We start from the raw sequence: 12,899 nt of genomic DNA, 5'->3' as shown, positions 1-12,899 counted from the left end.
GTATCTGAATCGTAGGACTTTTAAACTGTTTTTCAAAACTTGTGTTACATATTTGAAACTTTATGAATGTGTGACTCTGATGAACAATGAATGTGAACATTGCTCTGATCATATTTGAGTGTTTCTTTTGCCTGTGAGAGTGCATGTTTATTGTGTGTGCTAGCTAAGGACCAGGTCATGTATAGAAGAGCACCCTCATGATTACTTGTCTATAGAAACAATAATTTATTGAATGTGGATTGAGTTAAAGGATCATGTTTGCACAATTCTGTGCTATGTGATTTGGTATTGTAGACTGGGGTTAAAAACTCCAAAATATAAATAATTTTTCATATGTCAGGTATCCATATTTTTATCTTTGCATAGATTTACAATGTTTTACTTTTCACAATTTTTTGACACTTTCAGAGGTTTGTTGAATCCCTTGATGGAGATAAGACAAAAGAGGTTTTGAAGAGTATCCTTGGCCAACATCCAGGCATTGCAGCATCTGTCATGGAACTAAGTCAGCCTACCAGTAGCATGCAGTATGACACTCCTAACTGGTGTAGGTGTCAGAGATGTCGACCTATGCCTACAACAAGAGAAATGATCTGCTGTGGACATAGGTCATGCATCACTATGACACCAAATTGTCGTCTAGTCTGTGGAACAGGAGAGGTGTTGCGTACAGCCATTGCAAGTCGGTCATATGATTTCGTTTGTACTCCCACATATGACAATCGTTCCATGCGACATGCAGGCTACCGTCAGTATGTAATGTGGGAGTATGGGCGATTAGGAAGAGGAAATCGTGTTGTGTGCCCCTCTTGCGTTGTTTGGATGATTAGGGACAAATTCCCATCTGGGGACGGTTCATATACAGGATTCCGGGATTCAAGAGGGGTGTAATTTAATTCCAATCAAACAATGGTTTCAATGTATTTTAGCTGTTAACTTTGATGATTTTGCAGTACAAGCTTATTTTCCTTCTGTATTAAATTTCTTGTAAAAATCCCTGAAACTTAGGGGAAATATCTAAAATTCAATGTTAATTAAATAGTGAAATTATATGCCAAAGATATAAGGCGTTTCAATATATTGTGGAAGTGAACAATAAACTGAATTAACAACAAATGACAACAATTTATCTATATGATCAAGTTTATTCTTATTACATATATACTGAAATGATCTCCTCCTTAGATAAGATTTTTATTGTACAGCATAAATGGAAGTGAATAGTACATATTTATTTCGTATCAAATGGATTTATTAAAACTCGTTATTTATTTTCTTGTTTTAAAATTAAAAAGTATGGTGTTACATAATCATGTTGTCTTGTCTGAATATTATACTGATTTGACCTAAAAGTCATGCAATTATTGCTAACTTGCATTTCTTGCACATGCCAAGAGTATAAATTTGATTCCAAAAATAAGTACATAATTTTCTGTCTTCAAAAATAGCATAAGTGACCACAATATTATTTTATTTGCAGCAATCAGCATATTTCATATGGCATAAATATAGAGACAGTTGACAAATAATCCACTTGTCTAATACAATCTGTAAATAATACCGTTAATGACACGGCGAGCGCATTTTTAACTGAGTGGGTTTAGTACTATATCTGCAGCTTGATAATTTCTCGCAGACATAAAATTCGGATACTTTTATAAGACAAATTTTATCATTACTCTGAAAGATGAAATTGTAAAGTATTCGCAAGTGATGCTAAATCTTTATTCCAGTCACTTGACCTGTGCCAGCTAATGACTACATATTTTATCAAAGTTACAACAATTTAACTCTGCATACTATTTTTCAAGTAAAGCAATCACAACTTTTTAAGGTTTTCTCCACTGGAAGCAGATCATCTCTCAGGCCATTGTGAATGAATTATGTGTGAAAAAAGGTTTAGAGAAGAAGATTTTTAAAGTATTATTTTTCACATTTTTCAATGACCTTTGACCTGTGCTATACCTATGCAGCTAAGCTATGGCAATGGCTTATTCTGACCAATGTAAGAGTTCGGGAGGGTTTTTGTAAATGAACATTGACCAATAGAGGACCAAATTCTACTCTGAAATTTTGGGATGCCCTCTGTCCTTTGACCCTAGCAAAATACTGTACCTCATTAAAGTTCCATAAGCTGTATCTTTTGTCTATTTCTTCAGAACATTTGTTTTGTGGTTTCGCTACACTTTCTTCATTGAATCCCTAAACTGTAATTTAATACCAAGTATTTAGCATATCAACACAACCTGTATGAGTATAATCTCCATTGTTTTTGTTGAAAATTGTATTCAAGTCTGGACTAGAATTAATTTGTAAACAATAAACAATTGTCACTACACACATACAAGTTGTGTTGACTAAAAGAATACTTGAAATTTCAGCATGATAAACGGATTAGGGTCAGACACGGTTGTTGATATACAGAAGCAGAATATTGAAAAACTTGCCACACGTTACAGCTTATATACCTTTAATTATGCAAGTATCTAATAATAAGGTTACCAATGGAGCTGGAGGTCTAATTTTTAGTACATAGGCATAACTATTGACTACAATATTTTTGATAAATGTCACATGACCCAGATGACCTTTGACCTAAAATATACATACATGTGCATAATTCAGTAATCACAAGTGCTACCCGCTTCATATTCGGAATGATAGGAGACTTAATGATGGCACATCTGGAACTTCATCAAATATGCATGTATCTAAATCTGGGCTTACCAATAGGGGTCTGATTTTTGGTACGTCAGTATAACTATGGACTACAATATTTTTGACAAAATGTCACATCACCCTGATGACCTTTGTACTTAAGTATATATATATATATATGTCCACAACTCAGTGCTACTCAAGCGCTACACCCTTCATATTTGGATGATTTGAGAGCTTATGACAGCATATCTTGTACCTCATTAAATATGTGCATATCTAATTCTATACTAACCAATTGATATCGGGGTCTAATTTGTATACCGATAACTGTGGTATACAAATTTTTTGAGAAAACGTGACATGACCTAAATGACCTTGACCTGAAATATACATATATCTCCATAACTCAGTAGACAAAAGTACTACACCCTTCACTGATATTTGGTATGATGTAAGACCTTGTGGTGCATCCTGTGCCTCATCAATTATGTGCATATCTAACTCTGGGCTAGCCAATGAGCCAGATGTCTGAATTTGGTACACATGTATAATTTGGGGGAAAAAGATCTTTTTGCCACAAAATCCAACAGGCTCACACTACCTTTCATCATCAATATGCCTGTAAATGCCTATAAATAATACATGCGGATAATTATGGTTGGAAATTTTTTTGACAAAATGTCATGTTATATCGGTGACCTCCGACCTTGTATATGAATATATGTCTATAATCCATAACTTCTACACCCTTCATAGTCAGTAGTGAGGGACCTTGTTACACCACCAACTGTACTTCATTAATTATATGCATTTCTCATTTTGCGCTAGCCAATAAAGCTGCAGGTCTGATTTTTGGTATGTATGGATAAAGTTTTGAACATGTTTTTTGTCATAATCCTTAAGAGACCCACATAACCTTTGACCTCGAGTCATAAATGTTCCTAACAATCGGTAACCAAAAGTGCGACAAACTTTTAACTTCATTGTTTGTAGCACCCATCAACATTTGAGTTTTATCATTGCATGTTATCATTCGAGTGTTATCAATATCATCCTGGTACCTTTTACCAGTGTTTGCAACTGCTTGGGTCCCGCTAACACTGCTTGCAGTCTTAGTTTTTATTGTTATCACATTATTTTTTACTCAGACTGAAAATGACAAAATTGTCCCAAAAACACATTATTATCATATTTAATATCTTGTTACTGTGACGGTATCTATAAGAACCTAGAAATAAAATTGCAAATATGACATTAAAGGGATACAGTCGTTGTAACTGGGCTCAAAGGTGGTATGGAACCAATATGACCCATGGCAATGTTGTATCCAAGGCAAATTGGTGATTGATGAAAGTTAAAACATGAATGTCATAATCTACATCGTAGGAAACTTGCACAGGGACAGTTCTGACGACTATTTCCCTTTAAACTAGTCCAATAATCATTTCAATTCAAGGTAATACATTACCAGGTCCATGGGACATTTGTGATTTACAAATTTAAGTAGGACCATCCTGAACCACTGATAGTTAGTGGAGGTACCAGGTGTCCTGAATGGCTAAGCGTACCCTGTTAGCATGTTACATACGTCAGGATTGGTCCCAAATTGTCTAAATATTATATGAAATGATAAGGATATGAATCACTGTAAAAAGTCAAACCCAGGAATACTGTCGCTAAAGTATTTCCACCAGCAATTTTCAAGAAATAAATTTACCAAAATGTCAAAAATGGCCCCTAAAATTTTATATAGCTAATTTTGTCATACTTTCAACAATTCAGATTAGTAACACCCTTAAAGTACATCAAATCGTAATTTTAAAGCGATTAGGCAAGCTGTTTCTGAGAAGAATTTTTACCCCCAAAATATGACGAAAATCACCAAAATACATACTGTACTCTATATATAAATTCTCAAAATGTGACAAATCGGAAAAGCCACATTCATGCAGTGAAACCTGTCTAAAACGTACCTGTCATAACTTGCAACATATGTCTATTATGGACAGTTTTTCAATTCACTTTCAAATAGAACACTGTGATTAATGGATCTCTATAAACCAGATACCTCTTTATACTGAATAGTTTTCTCATTGCCTTCTGTGTTAAGTTTAGACAGGTTTTACAGTATTTTGAAATCTTGATATCTGTTCACTAACTATTAAATGTGTCTGCACAGGAGGGATGGGTGCAATGTATGGCACAATGCGGCGAGGATCTTCCTGAGAAAGAACTGTTGGTTGCTTTATACCCTTTTGGTCTATTCTACGTTTATGCAAGATGAGTGCAGTGATGACAGGCAAATATGAGTAGGTCTTCTTCTCCTTGACTGGTACTGCTGTCCATCTATTGGATCTCTTGCTGTATTTTCTTGCATGGCGCAGTTCACCAGATGTAGTTGTTGCTTGTTTTCTATGTAAATGATGGTTATGGTCAATAGCTGCAAGTAGGACCCGAGCTTTCATGTTTTCAAATCTGAAAAGATTAACAATAGAATCATAAACCTTAAAAAATTTTTTTTGAAAAACATGACAAGTTCATACACCACAAAAAATACTGTTTCTAGTCATTGAAGTGTTGCAGAAATGATGAAGTAATATGATGTTTATTTAGTTATTTTAATTACGATAGAATGTGATATGTTTTTTCCATTTTTCAAAACCAGTAAATGAAAAAATGTAAAAAAGTGTTGATGCAGGCAAGGAGAAGAAACATTTTTTTTGGATTACTTCATCTACTGTCATAAACAATAGAAGTCAGCATGTATTAAAACTGTGTCTTGAGACACCAACGGTATTCTGTTCTTATGTGTTACAGGCAAATAAAATTTTTGTTATATCCAAGTGTGTTTGAACTACAAGATTAAAATCAACAAAAAATAGCAGTATTCACAGGACAAGTATGATGATTGTTAAAGATTGAATATGGACTTGCTTTGAAACTTACTTGTATGATGTTCTCTTTGAGGCATACATGAGTAATGTGTTATGAAAGGATTCTAGGTGTCCCGTGTGCCTGTTGAAAAATATATTCAAACATATCAGAAAATGGCTATTTCAATGTTTAAAAAATACCGCCAATGACACGGTGTTGCTCACATTTGATTGGAATTGGTATATACACGGGTACGTAAGATCATGAATTAATGTTCTTTCCGTCTGTTCAGAGCACCAAAATTCCAGTTTGATGTTTTGACAATGATTTCTGCACAGCACAACCAAAATAACAAATAGCGCCAATGGCACTTGATCACAACTGGCACATTGTGAAACTAATCTATCTCTGGGTACACCTGTACATGAAATACTGAATGGGTAGGTGCAGCGGGTTTGGAGTTTGTCAGTAAATGCCACACACAAAACAAAGTCCTGAAGTAGCGAATTCCAGCCATTTTCAAACCACACTGTTTGTCAGTGGGGTAAGCAATATTCGCAAAAATCACATTTCCAGGCTAATAGACTATGTTTTACGAAATCACACGTCCTTATCACAAAATAAAACGATCTTTGTCTTTAAATCAATGCGCCAGTAAACAGGTCCAGCAGCTAGTTATGTCATCAAGTCTGTAATGTTAAGGGTCATAACAAATGTGAAAAATCTAAAACATTAAATATGTTGTTTTTATCAATTTTATTACCAAAAGCGCATGAAATCTCTGATACTTTGAATCAGCCATCCTGCATATTTCTAACATTCATCAAAACCTCATTTCTGTTCCACAACTCATTAAATAGTCCATAATGCAGGATTGGTGTACATTCCAAAACTACATATATGAAAGACCCCTAAAATCAATTAGTTAAAGGGGGGTTAGAAATTTCCCAAAACTATCTAACCCCTGCTCCGTTTGGCTCCATTTTTCGGAATCAGAACCTTGTAACCAGTCTGAATATCTGTACCAAATATCAATGCAGTCTGTTCAGCGGTTTTTGACTTTTTGTCGTTTACGGAAAATGGACACTGAGTCTGTCTGACACCGGTTGAAGCTAACCCTATATCACAACTTCCAGATGTGATAATGACCTATGGTCATTGTTAAAAAATACCGCCAATGGCGCTTGGACATAATGACCGCCTAGTATTATCGGCATTTATCAACAACCACACTCACTGTGAATTAGACAGACCACGAAGTCAATGAGCAACATATAGCTGAAAGACTATTTTTCACATTGCGATTTAAGCTCATTTTTATGAGAAAAGAGACATGTATATGTATATGGAGAAATAGCAGAACACATATTTGTAAATTGTTTGTTAAGTGACAATCATATATGCATCTCTTGAAATTTTGTGGTTATAAGGTATAACACTGGTGTAAGAATAATGAGGTTAGAATAAGTTAGTAAAGCTAAGTTGACAGTAATTAAGATTACAAAATTATACACTAAGCTGGGGAAATCTGATTGAAATAAATGTTGAAAAGTAGCAAAGTCATGGTCATCTTTTGTCTAATACCTTGTGTAAGTTCATGAACTTTACATAAATCTTGCTGTAGATTTGTTGCTAATGGGCAATAACTGTGTTTCAGATCATTTGAGAGCAATCCATCCATGACAGCTTTAAATTGTAATATACTTCTATTTAAAGGAGAGAAACTTCTCAAATAATTTTTTCCCTGTAATTTGCTGTGAGAACACATGGACAGATGCTCAGGACTCTATGCTGGTGCTACCTTGATAACTAACCTACAACTTGTAACGTCATTGTCTAACCTGTTCACCCCAATTTCCTGTAGACAGGTCCACACTCTCCATTGATAACAATGGGTTTGGGCCATACCATTGTAGTGAAAGACTGTAACATGTGAGGTTGTGGATACTTAATCTCTGGAATGTCAAAGTCTGTATATTGACTCAAGGATGTTTACTTAACAAATGCCTAGGGTCATCTCAAAAACGAGAATCTAAACTATGAAATATGTTTTTTTTAATGCTTTTGATGCCCGAAAGAGCATAGAAATCTCTTATACTTCGAATCAGTCATCCTGCATATTTCTAACATTCATCAAAACCTCATTTCTGTTCCACAACTCATAAAACAGTCCACAATGCAGGATTGGTGTACATTCCAAAACTACATATATGAAAGACCCCTAAAATCAATTAGTTAAAAAGGGGGGTTACAAATTTCCCAAAACTATCTAACCGCCGCTCCGTTTGGCTCCATTTTCCGAATTGGAACCTTGGAACCAGTCTATGTATCGGTATCAAATATCAACGCAGTCTGTTCAGCAGTTTTTGACTTTTTGTCGTTTACGGAAATGGACGACATCAAACACCGGTTGAAACCACCTCTATATCACAACTTCCAGTTGTGCCAAAATAACAAAAATGACAGAAGGAAATAAGGTCTGCAACTTAAGTGTTGGAGGTCAACTTTAGAAACATGCATATAGACTGCTATAGCATTGGGACAAGCATATCTTACATACATTAGCAAATGTCAATAAAGAAAATAAACCAGAGAACGTTTGACATTAAGAAAAGGTGGGAGAGTGGGGAAAAAAATGAACAAGATGATCAGTTAAAAAACATTAATGCTACCTCATCAATGTTCTCCCCCTCCCTTATATCAAATTTTCCACCCCTTAGTATTGACTGTGTTTAAATAAAAGGTACAATGGCCAGATAGCATGAAATGTAATGTAAGTGAGCTATTTACAATCTTTGGGATTTTGAAAATGATATCAGTGCTGTCATTTGAATCTAAACAGCACACAAGCTACACTATAGTTATAGATAGGGAAATGCCTTCCACTTTGGGGGGGGGATGTGATTATGATATCTGGAATTATCCTTGATAAAATTTCTTATCAGTTCTTGTGTGTCTTACATGGAATAGTTGCAAAAATTGGTCCGCAATGAAAAAATTAACCTACGCTTTGTCTTATGGATCAAAGTTCACTACTAATTGATACCCATAGGACAAAATTAAATCACTGTCTCACAACATATCTTTGGTTGGTATAGGTCATTTAAGGTTACAGACGCAAGTTTTTTATGTTGACATACATACTATACGTATGTACATATATACATATACACATACATACAGATGCCATCAACTTCAGCTAATACGATTACCTCACATTAGTATACCAAATGTGAGCTAAAATAGTGTTGAGGCACTTGTGTATGCTCACTTGTAATGGCAATATGCTTCTCGCCGATGTTTAAAAACTTTAAATTCTCTGACTTCTGGAATATTTTTTACAAAAACTGCTTGTGATTTCAAATCAGAAAGATGAAAAAATATACGACAACTACAACAAAGGGATTTGAGTATTTAAAGCATGTGACACAAGAATGATTACACTGGTGTATTTAGAGCATATTTGGTCAAATTCATGTTGATTTAAAATATGTCAGACAAAGTACTTCAGTATGTTAAATTGAATCCAACAGCTACATGGTGTAAGCTATCAAAACTGGGGTATTTGCATGTCAGTTGGAGGTGTACCATTGCTCCTGTCCTCAGTGAGTACGAGGGTAATAAGAATACACCTCTAACATGAGTGAATCAGTGCAATTTAAATGGCAGTACATGCATTACCTGAATTTCGTGTAGTAAGCAAATGACCTCAACAGGTTTCTATCCATTATAATATCCCGGAGGGCTTCCATAGGTGGTGAATCAGGTTCCAGATATTTAGTAACTTCATTGATTGGACCATGATCACATGCACCTCCAAACCACTCATGGGTGCCTGTCACATGATGCAGGATACTTGTCCATTTATTCTGTGTGAACGATAACAAACACTTTCAATTTAAAAGACACTCCACTCAAATGGGCGACATAAAGTATTGAAAAATATTATATACTGGTCTAACATAGTTACAAATTACACTAGTCGGAGCTGGTTCATCAACAGTTCAAGTTCTGATATTTGAAAATTACAAAAAGGAATATAGATAGTTCCACACTAATTTTAATTTTTCATATTAAGATAACCCATAGGAACGTGTATACCAAACATCTAAGCTATCAAATGGGTAGTTTTTGAGAAATACATTTTTTTGACCAAAAATTACAAAAAATTGATAGTGAGCATGCGTGCGTGAGTGCTTCACGAACTCTACAACGTGTGGAGCTGTCTCAGTCAGAAAAATGTAACAACTTAGCCGGCTAATGAACCACTCTTTTTTGGGAGTGGAGATTTAGCCGAGCGGTTCTCTCTGTGGTCTCTACGCTAGGCGACTGATGACGTACATGTATGTTGTGGGTTGGAACCCGATTGAAAACTAGCCGTATATACTACATAATATTACCCAAAAAATACAAATATGCAAATTTCATCCGCAGTTGTACAAATTCAATTTGAATACCTAAAGGAACCTATATACCAGGTTTCAATCAAATATGACCAATGGTTACTGAGTTTTAGCAGTCTCCAGGATTTTTCCTTTTTCCCTTTATTTGAATACTTTTGACACTGACTTTTCCATTTGAACAAATTCACATTTCCACCCCTGGGTGCACCTATATACCAAATACTAAGATGGTAGTTGCTACAGTTTAGTAGTTTTGATCTGGATGGACAAACAGACAGATATACATAAATACATATGTACGTACGGGGTATATATACATACATACATACACACAGACGACATGTAAATGATATGCAAATGAACTGATTCACCTTATACAATAAACTCTCTTTGGTATACCAAATGAGAGTTAAAAATGTCATGTTTTTCATTGTTTTAAAGGCACATGTGAATAAGATAAATTAGATTACCTTCAGGACATCAATATCACCACCACAGGTTCGGGAGCTATACCAAAAGTGGTTCCTGACAGCTGACTTCCATTTCCCACAAATCATGATTCCCTCTCATATTAGCAGCCTAGACATATTGATAAATAGATTAGAGACAAAATTATCATTATTTTGAGTATTCAAGTTTCTTTTAATTCTTTTAATTCTTTATGCCTGTTTTTTGTTCATTGAATCTGGTAAAATCCCCAGTTGTCACACCAGCTCAGACCTGGTATAATGGGGACACAATGCACAGTTACTTACATCATTTAATTTTTGGAATGTATCTAAAATTGCCAACTTGTACATGGAAACACTGCATGATTACTTCAATAATCTAATTTTTGGTATGCACCATATATTATCATGGAGTAGATACAATATGTATGGCCTTTTTGAGATAAGAGTTGAGTTGTATTGAGCATATATAAGACAGAACAATATATATGATTTTTAACAGAAACAAAAACAACCAAAATATTCTCAATAATAGTCCCAGTAAAGAATATATAAACTTTAACTATTGTGGGACGAAGAAACAGACACATCCAATAAACAAACATAGGAACTACCTCAAGTAGAAATTTTCTCATCTGTTTTATTTAGAACTGTGGTATATTTACAGAAATGTAACACGAGCGCATCAAATGTCTGTCATATCATTATTCTTATACATTTACAAGAAGTTTTAAACTATTCTATTTTATTTTCTGTAACTTTACCTCAGCTGGATGGTAAGGATGCACTTAAATACTACATGAATGGCATGGTACGCCTGGGTTCAAACCCCACAAATACCATAGTGATTTTTTTATTACCTCTGATAACTTGGCATTTATCTTGGTTGATTTGTGCCAGACATCCAACTGATGTTCAATATTGCTGAACGGGGCCTTTTCTATGAAATGAAATAAAATGAAGTTATGTTAGCCATGTACCATTTTTGCTCTTACATTTAATTTTCATGTTAACCCTAAACTGTTAGATGAAGAAATGTCATATTTTCTCTTTACCTATGTATCTGCAGTGTAGGATTTGAGGCAAATGAATACTCACCATTCATAATGAGTCATTATCATCAAATCTAGATAAACAATGCTCATTGATATATTTTGCATAGATGAACGCCAATCTGCCTCAAATCATAGATTAGATAGTATGTACTTTAAATTGACACTAATTAAAACACATCCACAAGTCTAAACTATAAGAAACCCACCTAGGTCTGTAAAACCAGGCAAGATTTAATGTGACAAATCAGACAAGCCACATGATAAGGCCCAAGCCCATAAACAACAATATCGTGTATAACTGAAATAGTATACACCCAACTCTGTATTTGCTCTCATTCCCTTATCTTCCGTATACATTTTGACAGTAAGTATAGCTACTCATCACAAACACAAATCTATCTATAGGGTCATGGGTAATACATAAAGTATATATTTATTGTAGTGGGCCGCCGAAGGCGGCCCGCCGGTAAAGAGGGTCGATCATGGCCATGGCATAAAGTGAACTTTATTGTAGGTATTATGTTTTTCAAAATGTGGTGACCCCCCCTTTCCTACCAGTGAAAAAGTGATGACCCCCCCTTCGTGGATTCCAAATTATGATGACCCCCCTGGATTTTGCCGCCCCCCCCGGCCGTAAAAACTGAACGGTACCTTATTCCAACCAAATCTCGCAATACATTTATATAACGATTGCGAAGGAAAACAAAAGACAGAAATACCTTACAATCTTCTTTAGCATCTCAGTTAATCCCGATCTTTGACTGTTTCATGCTTTTCGAGCAGAGGTTCAAAGCAGCTTGTTATTAAAATGAATTGCATGATTAGGAAACAATTAAAGGAGGTCGGTACATGGACGAAATCACAGTCGCTCGAGAGTTATTCAGCTCTGGGACTAGTCGCCCCATAGACGAGTATACAGAAGCGAGAGGTATTTCTCGCTTCTGTATACTCGTCTATGGGGCGACTAGTCCCAGAGCTGAATAACTCTCGAGCGACTGTGACGAAATGCAAACGGAATTTTTAAGCGTATGGTGGCGCTGTCACTGAAGTTGAAGAGTCACTGTCAACAGCTTTATCCAATATCGCCTGAAACAGAGACTGGTTTAGCGTTATCATGAAGTGCGCACATGGTAGACAATACCAAACTACGTGTAAGTGTTTTCAAAGCCATACATTGAAAAATTCTCTTTTGATCACCACAGACTATTACAGGGTAGTTACATTATTGGAAAATACTACCTATAGGCCTAGTCTTCGACTCATTTTAGCCTACTGTGATATAATACTTTGAACTTTTATCAAGCAGACCTGAAAGGTGATGGTCCGACACCTTATACACTGATTGTTCTGATGAAATAGAATATTTGGAATAAATAGTAAGGAATAATGTTATAACTTTTTTTCAGGTGAACGAATCGCCGAACATGTGCAACTTGCAAGAGAAATGTCGCATGTTG

The 12,899-nt window shown here is 35.3% G+C and overlaps 1 protein-coding gene across 3 annotated transcripts; it reads right to left on the bottom strand.

Moving 5' to 3' along the window:
• Positions 1–1,125: 1,125 nt before the first annotated feature.
• LOC139120854 (uncharacterized) lies at positions 1,126–12,464 on the bottom strand. 3 transcript variants are annotated; one of them, XM_070685456.1, is made up of 6 exons: positions 12,162–12,464; positions 11,248–11,327; positions 10,409–10,517; positions 9,217–9,404; positions 5,608–5,676; positions 1,126–5,136 (listed from the first exon to the last, which is right to left on the bottom strand). In XM_070685456.1, exons 3-6 carry the CDS (start codon positions 10,493–10,495, stop codon positions 4,773–4,775), a joined length of 708 nt encoding a protein of 235 aa, XP_070541557.1. In that variant the 5' UTR covers positions 10,496–10,517; positions 11,248–11,327; positions 12,162–12,464; the 3' UTR covers positions 1,126–4,772. The 3 variants fall into 3 exon arrangements, with proteins under 3 accessions (XP_070541557.1, XP_070541559.1, XP_070541558.1); XM_070685458.1 differs by lacking the exon at positions 5,608–5,676 and having other exon boundaries at positions 12,162–12,349; XM_070685457.1 differs by lacking the exon at positions 12,162–12,464 and having other exon boundaries at positions 11,248–11,801.
• Between the last annotated feature and the right edge of the window lie 435 nt (positions 12,465–12,899).

The sequence above is a fragment of the Ptychodera flava genome, chromosome 20 (genome assembly GCF_041260155.1).
Source record: "Ptychodera flava strain L36383 chromosome 20, AS_Pfla_20210202, whole genome shotgun sequence".
Classification (NCBI taxonomy): domain Eukaryota; kingdom Metazoa; phylum Hemichordata; class Enteropneusta; family Ptychoderidae; genus Ptychodera; species Ptychodera flava.
The sequence above is the reverse complement of the archived record's forward strand: the minus strand, read 5'-3'. Positions and strand labels throughout refer to the sequence as shown.

What these genes read in the sequence shown, in the direction of transcription:
- LOC139120854 (XM_070685456.1), bottom strand. Translation starts at nt 10,495, where the DNA reads ATGATTTGTGGGAAATGGAAGTCAGCTGTCAGGAACCACTTTTGGTAT. An exon ending in GTGATATTGATGTCCTGAAG is followed by an intron (nt 9,405 to 10,408) that starts GTAATCTAATTT and finishes TCGTTCACACAG; the next exon opens with AATAAATGGACAAGTATCCT. An exon ending in TCAAAGAGAACATCATACAA is followed by an intron (nt 5,137 to 5,607) that starts GTAAGTTTCAAA and finishes TAATCTTTTCAG; the next exon opens with ATTTGAAAACATGAAAGCTC.